The sequence below is a fragment of the Poromitra crassiceps genome, assembly GCF_964638095.1.
Source record: "Poromitra crassiceps genome assembly, chromosome: 4".
In the NCBI taxonomy this organism is placed as follows: domain Eukaryota; kingdom Metazoa; phylum Chordata; class Actinopteri; order Beryciformes; family Melamphaidae; genus Poromitra; species Poromitra crassiceps.
In genome coordinates, this window is record NC_139626.1 from 5,517,625 (window position 1) to 5,531,549 (window position 13,925).

General features: G+C 43.8%; 1 protein-coding gene across 3 annotated transcripts in view; it reads left to right on the forward strand.

Moving 5' to 3' along the window:
• Positions 1–13,925, forward strand: part of llgl2 (LLGL scribble cell polarity complex component 2) — a 58,175-nt gene that overhangs the window by 20,213 nt on the left and 24,037 nt on the right. For all 3 annotated transcript variants that reach the window (XM_083636117.1, XM_083636119.1, XM_083636118.1), the window contains exons 3-12: positions 758–855; positions 2,856–2,937; positions 3,225–3,340; positions 4,685–4,843; positions 5,938–6,100; positions 6,453–6,585; positions 7,307–7,361; positions 8,992–9,146; positions 11,692–11,903; positions 13,561–13,628. In XM_083636117.1, the coding sequence (XP_083492243.1) occupies positions 758–855; positions 2,856–2,937; positions 3,225–3,340; positions 4,685–4,843; positions 5,938–6,100; positions 6,453–6,585; positions 7,307–7,361; positions 8,992–9,146; positions 11,692–11,903; positions 13,561–13,628 (1,241 nt within the window). The remainder of the gene's footprint in view (positions 1–757; positions 856–2,855; positions 2,938–3,224; positions 3,341–4,684; positions 4,844–5,937; positions 6,101–6,452; positions 6,586–7,306; positions 7,362–8,991; positions 9,147–11,691; positions 11,904–13,560; positions 13,629–13,925) is intronic.

The window sequence follows — 13,925 nt, forward strand, 5'->3', positions numbered from 1 at the left end:
ATAGTGTGCTGTGTAATAATACACGGCTGTAGTAATAGCAGCAATAAAAGCCCGGGTGTTAGCTACTGGCCACAAACGTGAAGGGAAAGAGACTAGAGGCTAACGTTAGTAGCAAACATTGGGCACATTGGGCTCATGCAAGCAAGCGTCAGATCATATCAAACAAACATTTAACGTTATGGTTATTTACCTTTGCTGTCACGACGATGTTTGATGATGATGATGACGATGATGTCGTTGGTGGCACAAAAGTAAAAATGTCAGAACAATTGCCACAGATGAAATGGTTATAACGCTAGGACTCAAGGGATTTGAAAGCCTTCAGCTCCTGTATATACTGTATTCACAAGGTAGTTATAAATCTTGTCCGGTACGTTATACCTGGCAATATAAATGAGTTATATTTACTCTAAGACAGTTTTTATGGGGGTCCGCACCTCCGACCAAACTTATTTTTTCATCACTTCTCTTTGAGGAAGCCATAACTGTTTTGCTATACGCTCGGCCAGACTACATTACGGCTGCGGTTGATCAACAATATGGCGCCGTCCGGGGTTATCGAATAAGGTCTATTGGAAACGGTTAAATTCAGAAAAACTACAAATTTGAAAATCCAACTGGAATATGCTGTTTCATGACCCTTATCATATTCAGAATATTGTCATTTTCAGAATAGTGGAATATTGTGTGTATGTAAACATAGTCGTTGTCTCTGCTCTGATGGCTTGAATCTCACCCACCTCCCTGTGTTCTACAGACAGTGGAACATGGCTTTCCCCACCAGCCCAGCGCTCTGGGCTACAGTCCCTCCCTGCAGCTGCTGGCCATAGGCTCTCGCTCTGGAGCCATTAAACTGTATCCTTCTCTCTACCTACCTGTTGGTTTGTTTGTTAGACATACAACGTGGACTGATGCACTATTGAACAAAACATTGAACCTAAAACCTTCAATAGTTAAGCAGTGATAGGTGCTGCCACAGGGTGATGTAGTGAGCAGGGAGTCTGTCCTTCAACTACAGCACCCGCGTTGAATCCCTGCTGAGGTGTCGTTGAGCAAGACACTCGACCCCTACCAGCAGGAAGGCCATTCTGTAACCTGACCTCTGACTGACTGTGCCGGGGGGCGGGGTCCATAAAGCATCATGGTGCCTGTGTCCACCTAGCGTCTTTTTCCCACTGTTAAACGCTGGAAGTGCGCTGGGGAGCGCTGATCCCAGCGCACAATATACAAGGAAGCAGTCTGAAACTAACGTTAGTTCAGTGCGGTAGTAGCTTGATAGCTGACAGCTAACATTAGCAAACAACACACATACAGTGATTTAGCTCAACACTCACCAGAAATATCAAGTGTCTAGCCGATCTGCTCCCACAATTGAGCCTTTCTGTCTCTGTTGCGATAGTTTCTCCATGATTAAGTTGCCAGAAAAGCAGCACCCGACACCAGCGTCTTTCTGAAAAGTTAAAATATTTTCAGCTGGAAGCACTGGGAGTCGAGCGCACAAAAACGACGGAGCGCTGTGAAAATAGACGCTGGGCGCAGCGCACTTTCTCTACACGTCCGTGTGCGCTCGCATACGCTCTCCCCCCATTGGAAACAACTGAAAAAAGAGGCTGGAGCTGATGAAAAGACGCTAGGTGGACACAGGCCCTAAGGCTGCATATGAGAAGAACATAATCTGGCCTGTTCTTTGTGACTTAGCCTGGAACATCTTTCACTTGTGCTCAGAATATAGAGACTTTCCTTTATTTGTGCCCTGGCTTGCGATGTTTTATGCAGGAACAGTCTCTGCTATTGTATGAATAGATGAGTCTAGTGAGAGATGGCTCCAGGGTTATCAAAACCTGTGTGTGTGTTTTCTGTGTGAATGGGAGGAGTGTACAGACTGGCTCCACTGCACTGTCAATGAGCATCATTGTGTGACTACACATACAGTGTCTCAGAGCAGAGACACAGACTACAGTGTCTCAGAGCAGAGACACAGACTACAGTGTCTCAGAGCAGAGACACAGACTACAGTGTCTCAGAGCAGAGACACAGACTACAGTGTCTCAGAGCAGAGACACAGACTACAGTGTCTCAGAGCAGAGACACAGACTACAGTGTCTCAGCGCAGAGAGAGACACAGACTACAGTGTCTCAGAGCAGAGACACACAGACTACAGTGTCTCAGAGCAGAGAGAGACACAGACTACAGTGTCTCAGAGCAGAGACACACAGACTACAGTGTCTCAGAGCAGAGAGAGACACAGACTACAGTGTCTCAGAGCAGAGACACAGACTACAGTGTCTCAGAGCAGAGACACACACTACAGTATCTCAGAGCAGAGACACAGACTACAGTGTCTCAGAGCAGAGACACAGACTACAGTGTCTCAGAGCAGAGACACAGACTACAGTGTCTCAGAGCAGAGACACAGACTACAGTGTCTCAGAGCAGAGACACAGACTACAGTGTCTCAGAGCAGAGACCAGAGACACAGACTACAGTGTCTCAGAGCAGAGACACAGAGTACAGTGTCTCTGCTCTGAGATACTGTAGTCTGTGTCTCTGCTCTGAGAGCATGTATCGCATGTATCGTAAACTTTGATTGCCAGTCATTTTCATCAAATTAGTAGTATAATTGGGAGTGATGGTGTTACAGTAGGCTACTGGTGGAAGTGCAGGGTCACAATCTGGCCCTCAGGTAGCGAGGAATTTTTTGTGGCCCCCTCTATCAAAGTTGCCCATCCCTGGCCTACATTGTCAACAATCGGTTAATATATGTTTGATCGATCACATTCTTAGCGGCGATTAAGCGATTGTCGATTAATCATTAATATCCCTAATGTCCAGTCAGTCCTTGACTATGGTTCAGGTATGGAGCTCCAGGTGTGGAGTTCATGGGTCTACATGATGAGAATGCTGCGGTCACACAGGTGCACTTCCTCCCACACCAGGTAAGACAATACACGCACAATGCACACCAGGTAAGACAATACAATCACAACAACACACAATAACAGTTCAGGTTTCTAAACTCAGCTTTAGTTGTATGTATTCATCGAGCAGAAAAATCAGTCGCGGTAGAGTACTTTGCTTGGAAATGTATTCAATGGTAGCTATTAACAGTATTACGTTTTTGTATGTCATTTTTTGCAGCTTTTTGGATGTTTTCTACAGATTCTGTTAATTAGTTTTGTGGCCATTTTTCACCTATTGACATGATTGTGTATCTGAATCTTAGGTTGAACTGGTGACTCTGCTTGACGACAACAGTCTGCACATGTGGACTCTGAGAGCCCACAAGGGACTTTCTGAACTTTTGGAGGTTGGGCGTTTCACACTCACTGGACCACCTGGGTAAAACACACACACACACACACCTGTGTACCTGACCCAGTTTCCTAGTCATACAGCCGAAGTTGACAATGCCTTGTACAAACAATAGTTACTTAGGTACTTTTTTCCACAATGAATAATTTTCATGCAATCAGGTAAACACTAGTAGCGCATACAAAATACAATTACAGATACATAGAAGGAAAATTTAAAAACAGATGTGGAGAAGAAGAAAAAAACAGGACACACAAAACATAATGATATATAGATATATAATATAGATATATAGATATAGATATATCAGGGGGGGGAATTTGAATATCTCCCAAAAGCATATGAGTGGAAAATTTTGTTTATGGATAATAAATAGGGGTGTCACAATATATCGTCCCACGAAATTTCGCGATAGTAAAACGTCACGATATGTATCGTTGAGATGAAATCTCATATCGTGATTTTTTTTTTTTTTTTTTTTTTTTTTTTCCAAAAATAGTCAAAGAAACGTCTTTGTTTGTTGAAGTTCAATGTGTGGAAAGTAGTTCAGTTGAACAAGTCTCTGAAGAGACACATGAGAAGTTATACAGGAGAGAAACCATTCAATTGAGTTTCTGGCAAAACTGTTTATTGACAGGAAAAACTGAAGATGCATAAAAAATAGACTAAGAAAAGTCTTGTTGTTTGAGTTTGAAGAAAAACTGAAGATGCATAATGAGAATTTATACTGCTGAGAAACCTTTTAGTTCAAAGTAAATCTAAGTGACGGTGTAACTCATTCTATTTCAAGATAAGCCTTATCTCCAATCTCATGTTTTTTCTAGTTGTTATTGTAATAACAATTTCCCACAACAGCATGTTTTGTATTTGTGCATTTCAAATAAAATACTACTTTTCCAGTCATATATTGTCATTATTCAAGTTTAAAAAAATATTGTTAAAATCGTATCGTATCGTATCGTTATCGTGAACCCAGTATCGTGATACGTATCGTATCGTGAACTGAGTGTATCGTGACACCCCTAATAATAAAACAAACTTTGGATAAATGACAATGGAATGAATGAGAAACTCAAGAGCCCCATCATCTGGATATGTATAGTAACATAATATTTCAAACAGAGGAGTAGACAAAATTGGCAACTTAAAAAAATAGAAGCTAAAACTTTACTAATATTTCACAATCAAAAAATAAGTGAGAATTTGTTTATGCATTGTGTTTGCAAAGGGTACAAGAAATATCAAAGTCTGTATACTCGGGCAAAAAGGGAGGCAATATCTGATGTAAGATTCAATAGCTACTTTTTTAAAGCCATCATGTCCTCTGTGAGTGGCTGAAAGGCTTCATCTCCCCCCTCTTCTCCTCAACAGCGCCCCCCCCAGTGTGACCAGAGTAACAGCAGTGCTGGCCCACTCCTCAGGAGAGCTGCTGCTGCTGGGGACAGAGGGAGGCCACGTGTTCGTAGTGGAGGTCCCCGGCTTCAGAGAGCTGGAGGAGAGGAACATCAGTCTAGACCAAGTCGCCAACAGGTGGGGCAGCGCCAGCGCATGAACAATCCAAATAAGTGGTCGGGCGTTCTGTCTCACCTGAGACATCTGAAAGCAGAGGTTTTTCTTTGACAGGAAACACATTTACTAGGGCTGGCACGTACGGATCAGCCCCCACGGTTCGGAGCGTCAATGGTCCGCGGACCCCCCCCCCCCTTTCATTTCATTTAACGTTAGTGTATGAGAACGCCTGCAGCGCAGCCAGACACAGACAGGCATCATCATGGCAAGCACAAGTGAGCTTCCTCATCCCTTGTCGCCGCTGTAAAGTCTCTCTGAAGGCTGTGGCTAGTGGCTACTAAAGACAGCGTCACACAAACTTATTTCAACACCTCTGAAAAAGCACAGGAATGCGATCAGCGTGTTGCGGGCTGCACAAGATAACGAGAGCCACAACACACACACACGCGCGCGCACTTTTCACAAACACATTATCACCGGACGGTGAAATGTTGCCTTAGGACACATAACAGGGGGAGGGGAGGGGGAATCACGAGTGGGGCGCGTGCTAAACCCACCGTGACGTCAGGATGTACCAAATATTCCATTCATTTGAGGGCACAAAAAAAAGCAGGTTTGAACCCATAGAGGGAACTTATGCTGCTGAAAATGATACAAATTGTACAATGGCAACAGTTTGGTCTCAAATGTGGAAATTTTGACCAGAATTCTTCACACACCACCCCCAAAGTCATATATATTGGTTAAAAGCTGAAAAAAAGTGTTTTGGGAGTAAGTTACACTTTAAATACTCAGTCTTAAGAGACTCTTATGTCTTGTCTTTGATCTATTATGTGTTTTTATGTCCTGAAATGTGACCTGTGATATGTAATCTATTTTCTATAATGTATTTTCTTGTGTAAATTCTGCTTTTATTCAGTGAATACTGTGAGCGAGAATCAATAAACTCAAACTTGTACATAAACCCTAAAATAAATAGGTAATTTAAATAAGCTGAATATGCCCCTAATTCATTTATACAACAGTTTCAGGAAGAAAAGAGAGTTCATGTCTTTACTCGTTCTTCTGTTTCCTTTGTTTATCCTTTTCTCTCTCTGTCTCTGTCTCTCCTCCAGTGCACCAGATGACTATGTAGGCCGGAGGAACCTGGAACATGTGGAGGCCTTACAGGAGAACCCAGTCAACCCAAACCAGGTTGTTATTGGCTACGGACGAGGCCTCATGGTCATCTGGGATCTGGAGATGCAACACGCCGTCCAGCACATCCCTGCTACACAGGTGTGCCTCTCAGCAGCAGGATCATACCTGCCATCATTTGAGGGGGGGGGGGGGGTGTCAGTGGTAGGGACGCACACACACACACACACACACACACACACACACACACACACACACACAAATCCGGTAACAATGTCATTCTCGACTGTGGCAATGACGCTTTGTAGTAGTTCAAATATCGGCCCGGTGGTTGGCTATGAAAGAACACCAGCCAGTGTTAACTGAGGTTATAAAGTGCACAGGAGCCGCCCCTTTTGAATCTTGATGTATGCTATGTATGTTTTCCCTGTATCCATGTTTCCATAGCAACTGTATCCATGTTTCCATAGCAACTGTATCCATGTTTCCATAGCAACTGGAAAGTGTGTGGTGGACGGAGGACGGTGGCCATATTCTCAGTTCGCACAGCGACGGCAGCTACTGTCGATGGACAGTGGGCGGGGAGGACACAAAGGACGAGGAGGAGAAGTCAGATATTCCTTACGGTGAGGATGAAACGATGTCCATTATAATAGAGATGAAACGCCAGTTACCGTAAGGCTTACAGTTAATTCTCATTATCATTCAAACCCGATTACCGTGTTAGCATGACTACCGTGATTACAGCGCTTTGAAAAACGGTAAGTACTGTCCATCAACCAAAGTTAGCAACAGTCTCCCAGATGCAGTCATGCAGCCTTGGTGAAATTATTTCAATGTGTATCAGTACCTTTTGGGTCCGAGGTTTCAATATAAAACTTGGCGAAATGATTTCAGGGAGTGTATCGATACTTTTTTTTTTTGCATGTTTTTTTAGCGAGAGGTTCCTATCCTGAAGAAACCCCAGGGCAGCACGGGGACAACATGCAAACTCCACACAGAAAGGCCCTTTTTTGATGACCCCACCTGGGCCGTAGGCACTGAGGACATGGGAATGTGGGGACACACCTTCAGCATCCACAGTGTCCCAGGGAGGAATCGAACCCAGCACTTTCTTGCTGTGAGGCTCCACTGTGCCCCCTTTTTTTGTGTATCAGTACTTTTTGAACATTTTCAGCACATTTGAACAGTACCGTGATAATACTGATAACCATGATCATTTTGGTCACTATAATCATGATATGAAATGGTCATCGTTTCATCTCTCATCTCTCACTGTGTGCTTTACTATCGGGCTGAAAAAGAGTTTTACTTGAGGCTGATCTGTTTTGCGTTTGTTGTTTGCAGGACATTTCCCTTGCAAGGCCATTTCTAAAATTGTTCAGCTACCTACAGGAGAAGGGTAAGTTCTATTTATTCATACATTGCATTATGTTACATTACATTATTTAGCAGACGGTTTTATCCAAAGTGACTTACAATATCGCATTTTGTCAACAGTAGAGAAATCAACTACACAACAGTCTATGACAGCTAATGCCTATGATACACTAGACGACTTTGAAAATGTGAACAGATGAAAAGACTGGGGAGTAGTATAGACTACTACACGACTGCCTCAGACGAGGGACCATAGACTACACGACTTGTCAACTGAACCCAGCAAACTTACATGAAAAAAATGAGCTCTCACGGCTACTAACCATACAGAAGCTAGATGATTTTACTTTCAAGATAAAACATTAATTGATTACTGCATGACTCATTAAAATTGACTTTTTTAGGCACATTATATTAATTTAAAACAGGTTTCTCTGCAAATGTTTTCTTTGTTTCCTCTTTGGTTTGGTACTTGGGGTATTTTGGATCACACACACACACACAAAAAAACACGTTGCAATGGTACTATGGTACAATGGAAAGTTGTAACGGAATGTTTCAGTTTTATTCTGGCTGACTTGAAACTGTGAGCAAACGGCTTTAGTGTGTTGTCTTTGATGTTGCAATTGAGTCTTCCACTTGTCCCTGTATTATTCACGTGTACCTTGTAGGGGTGGGAATCACCAGATGCCCACGATACGATACTAAAACGATACTTGAGTCACGATACGATAGTATTGCGATATTGCGATATGCTAGTATTGCGATATATTGAATATTGCGATATTTCGATATATTGTCTAACACCTTTTCCTACCTTTTCCTTGACCTCACTGGAAGTAAAACATGCAGTGTTTTTTTGTTTTGTTTTGGCCCCACATGTAGGCTACATTATTAAGCTTCTCTGGGCTCAATACGCCACTGCAGGCGCGGACTGCAACATCGGGCGCTTCGGGCAGATGCCAGGTGGCCTGGCATGGCATGGCCTGCAAAAAAAAAAAAAAAAAAAAAAATATCGATACAATATCGTCAGGGAAAATATCGCGATACTATGGTGTATCGATTTTTCCCCCACCCCTAGTACCTTGGTATCAGGAATATGTATTGTATGAAGAATGACTCGCTACTTGACTGCTTTTGCCTCATTGCCTCATAGTTTTTCATTGGATATTGACGGGATCCTACAGTATGCATGTGAGTTGTTGATGGTTGTCGATGAGTTTACACTACGCGACTGTGTCCAGAATCGGCTTGAAAATTCAAACACGTTTGATATAATCGTTGTGGCTCCGACTGGCGTCGGGAGGCAGTAGTAGTATACACTTGACTATTGGAATCTGTACCCCAGTATACATGAACAGATTTTCTATTGTGCCGTCACAATGATAACCACGCCATCACAGATTGTGATACCACAAACCTCACCGTTCTGTTTCACTTGATTTCACACGACTGTTTTGTCTCCAACTGTTACACATTAATCTCTGAGCAAATAAGAGCTTGAAGTTACGTGTGTGTGTGTGTGTGTGTGTGTGTGTGTGTGTGTGTGTGTGTGTGTGTGTGTGTGTGTGTGTGTGTGTGTGTGTGTGTGTGTGTGTGTGTGTGTGTGTGTGTGTGTGTGTGTGTGTGTGTGTGTGTGTGTGTGTGTGCAGGCCTCCGTTCCTGCTGTTCAGCGGAGGTATGCCCAGGGCCAGCTACGGGGACAGACACTGTATCAGTGTGATCCACAGCAAAACGCACGTGGCTCTGGATTTCACCTCTAGGATCATTGACTTCTTCGCCATCAGAGCGGGACCACAGCACACAGGTACATACTGCACACAAACCAAATGACCAACACACTCATGGTGAAATGCACAATCTTAAAGGTATACTATGCAACTATTTCATATATACCGTATTTCCTCTAATAGTAACCGGGGCCTTTATTTACTGAGCCGCAGAGAGCCCCCGTCCTATATTAGAGCAGAGGCCTGTATTCGAGTAAGGCCTTTATTTCTTAATATTAAACTCTCATGGATATACTCCTTTATTTTCATGACTTTTATTGCAAAATATTGCATAAAACCAAACAACGCAAATAAATATTGGTGGTCACTCACTCACTCAGTATCCTCCTCCTCCTCATCTAGTATGTCGGTATCCTCCGCGTCCTCATCATTCAGAGCAACAAGTTCATTGTTGACCAGTTCCTCTTCATCTTCCTCATCCTCGGCTGCCTGTCTGTTCTCCTGGTCCCGCTAACGCAGCTGGGCGAGAGCCTCAGCGGCGCAGGGCTGTCCCTGCTTGAAGCAGTGGATGAGGTTGTCTTGACTCCCATCAGTTTTCACAGACTGTCCACAAACTTGGAAGGACTTTTTGATCAGATCCTTGTCCAGCTTGTCCCAGGCGGCGATCACCCAGTCCACAAGCAGGCGTCAAGCAGGCGCTTTTAGGTTTCCACCTCCAGCTGTGTACTGCTTATCTGCGTCCCCAGCTATCCACTCGTCGTAGGCATCGTGCAGGCTCTGCTTGAAGGGCTGATTCCACATCACACTGTACCAAATGTTCCGCTGCATACCGTATTGCACAACGCTCTCTTTAAACTTAACGTCAAACTTTCGTCTGGTTCGTTTGGTCTCTGCGTTACGCCGGTTACGTCACACGGTAGATGCGTTGTGTTATGGGAAATTTACAGTACCGTATTCACCGTAGTTTTTGCTCCTTTTTTTTTGACCCGGCCTGTATTGAGGGAGGGGCCTTTATTTGTCCGCGCAGGCGGAATAATAAATATTATTATTGGTACTCGGGCTACAAAATAACCCTCCAGCTAGAAGCAGAAGTCGCCATCCTCAGCTGCTCGGAGTTCTCTCTGAAATTCCCTACAGCCTGGACAACAGTCTCTAACACAGGGGACAACTGTTGCCAAAAAACTCATTCTGAAGGAATGGAAGTCCCCCTCTTTTCAATTGTGGTTGACGGACATGACCTCTGTTATACGGATGGAGAGACTTAGGTTCCTGAGGACCAACTCACTTAAGAAGTTTTCGGCTGTCCGGGATCCGTTTCTAGCCTCCTACCTCGATGAGGTTAGTTTCTAGCCTCCTACCTCGATGAGGTTAGTTTCTAGCCTCCTACCTCGATGAGGTTGGGGGCGACAGGTGACTCGCCTGGCTGGTTTCTCATTGACCCCTTGTGTGGGATCCCATGCATAATATCCCTTACAAGCACATAAACACCTTATGTGGCTCGTAGCACCACGTTGTAATATTGAATGTCGAATATGTATCAATTGTTTTGTTTTTGTTCTTTTCTTTTCCGCTGTCTGAGCCTGTTCTGTCCTGTTTGTGTATGGTTAGAAAAATACATAAATAAATAAAATATTGGAAAAAAACAAGTAACAACAATTATGCAAGTACTGGAGTAAGCAACAGCAGTGTTTCTCTGCGGAAAATATGTTTTCGCCGCTCTCCCGTGTGGATTTGGATTTGACTGGATGCAACTCTGATTGGCTGAAGGAGTTGTCTGTCAAGGCAAGTACACCCGCCCAACTTCTGCCCACTGCAAACACTGGGTGAGAGCTTCAGGCCAGACGGTCTGGTAGAAGGAAATGAAATGTGAGTTCACGTGACCAGCTGCTTTACCAGGCTATGTGTAGTCTTGTTTGTAATAGGATTATTACCGTAGGTGTGGCTGTCTTTGAATAAAGGTGTGCTGTACAAGGTTTGTCTATTTGTTTATTTGTATTTACATGTGATTTATTTAAAGCTGCATTCAGCAATGTTTTTGTGTAAAATTTGTGTTAAATGGCTCTATATTCTGACAGCAATCACTGAAATAGAGTGTTTGGTCAGTAACGTGGAACCCCCAACCCCCCGCTGTCCTCTATCTCTCTCCTGTAGTCCTGCATGCAGGGCAGACGTATCTCCACAACCGTAACGTAGAGACTCAGAGATGGCGGCGTTGGATTCGGAGTGAAAAAATACATATAGTCATTTTATATGCATCACGATCCGACCTTCTGTTTCCCAGAAAATGTAAACTTTTCTCTGATTGGATAAAAATTGTCGGCGACCTCAAACAATCCTATTATTATTATTATTATTATTATTATTATCTTTATCTTGAGTGATACATGCCAGTATGCTCTCATCCAGAGACCACTCTCCGAATGAAGAGCGAAGCGCATCGGCCAGATATTCTTTTGTGTGACTTTCAGGTGTGAAAACTGTCTCCCAGCACTTGGATTTCAGTTCCCTTAGTTGGGGTCATCATCAACCCCTAAATAAAACTGGAAAAACTGGAATTTGGAAAAAAATTAAAAATAAAATGGATTTCATATGGCCTGACATCTCTGTCCCATCCATTTCCAGGGGATCCCTGTGCGCTGGTGGTGCTGGTGGAGGAGGAGCTGGTGGTGATAGATCTACAGACAGATGGCTGGCCAGTCATCCAGACGCCCTACCTGGTTCCCTTGCACAGCTCGGCCATCACCTGCTCCCACCACGTCTCTGCCATCCCCCTCAAACTGTGGGAGAGGGTCCTCGCTGCCGGGCAGCTGCAAAGCACACACTACTCTGACAAGGTAGGCTGGCCAGAGAGCACACACTACTCCAACAAGGTAGGCTGGCCAGAGAGCACACACTACTCTGACAAGATAGGCTGGCCAGAGAGCACACACTACTCTGACAAGGTAGGCTGGCCAGAGAGCACACACTACTCCAACAAGGTAGGCTGGCCAGAGAGCACACACTACTCCAACAAGGTAGGCTGGCCAGAGAGCACACACTACTCCAACAAGGTAGGCTGGCCAGACCTCCCCACAAGTTACTGTGGCAGTGCGGGGTGCAGGAGTCTATGAAACTGTTTATTAAAAAACTTTTTTGTCTAAGTAGGCTATATTTATTTTTGGTTAATTACATTTTGAAGTTTATCTTTGTTCGCTCACTAGCTCCCAATAAAGCTAAATTATCCTTATAAGCTAATGATGCTAGCATTGGCTTGCTAAAGCTTAATTTATACTTATTAGAAAGTGTCGCTCAGCACATGGTCGCAGACGAAAAATAAAGTGTCGCTCATGGTGTTGCATTTATACTTCAGTGAATGTTCGCCTCGGTTCAACGGTCACGTGACACTCGAACGCTATAAGCAGACAGCCAAGAGAAGAGGAACGCACAGTGAAACCACCTCGGAGGCAAGATGTAATGTACTTGGCTGCAGCCGCATATAAACGACACACAACTCACCTGCTCTCTCGTTCTTTGTGATTTTCACGAAGTCATACATCAAGGACAGGCTGATAAAAATTGCGGGAACACGTTCATTAATTTCAGTCGAGTGAAAACCAAAACAAGGAAGTCAAGCGAGTGCCGTCTATATAGTCAGTCAGACTTGCACGATACTATGACGTAGTCAGCGACACTAGACATTTCACTAGGTAGCAGATACTGCTCACAGACACTTGAAAGTGTCGACTCAAGTCCTCATTTCTGTCGGCGACCGTTTCAAAAGTGTCGGCAGACAAAGCATAAATTGGGCTTTAGTATTGCAGCATTGTCTGACTATTATACTCCCGTCTCATCACTTTCGTAAGCAAATACAGCATTCAGCTTATTACATATTGATTGTCTGATCGGATCTGCTCCAAAATGTAATGTGTTCTTCGTTGGCCCATGCTACACCCTTCCGCAAAGTTTCATGAAAATTGGCCCCGTCGTTTTCTAGAAACCTGCTAACAGATGAGACAAATGTACAAACGGCACGAAAACACATTAACCTCCTTGGTGGAGGTAAATATCAAATGTTTCACACGTTGCCTCTCTATTCAGTACTGTTTGATGAGTAGTACCATGTGTTAGAATTCACATGCATCCAGTTCTTGACTTTGTTTTTGAAAACTACATCAACCAGAAAAAAATAGTTTTAACCCCCAGTTAACACATCACAGCACCCGGAATAAAAAACAACCCTTTGTGTGTGTGTGTGGGCCCCCTAAGCATAATCAATATATACACTGTTGATCTGTCCACTTGACACTGATATGGAGTCATATGTTTAGGCATTTGCACAGACATTTAAACACAACCAAAAAGCTGTGTATGACTGAACCCACTCTTAAGCTCTTCATCATATATGGTATGCTGCTATATCCTAAACAGAGACACATTCTTCCACTTGTTGTTGATCAAACAGGATTAAGTTGGTATTATGTTCAGACTTTCATTTCCCCTCTCTCACTGCAGCCATGGCCAATAACAGGAGGGCAGAACATGGCCCCGGACCCTCCACAGAGAGACCTGCTGCTCACCGGGTCAGTCCAACTCGTGTCTGTCTGCTGTTGGATTATGCTTCTTCTGGTGTTTGGGGCTTCCGTGGAACACTCAGGCTGTGACACTGTGCATCTCAGAGCCATCCGTTAGTTTCTAAGAGTTCATAAACTCATTAGTGGTGATATAGGATGGGAACCCCCCAAGCATCAGACACAAGGGTGAAATGCTTTGACTTTGGAATAGACTGGTGAGAATGTCTGATCAGAGACTCACCAAAAAGATATTTAATTGGGACATCGCCCATAGTCATCTCTGGGCAAATTAATTGAAATCATTAT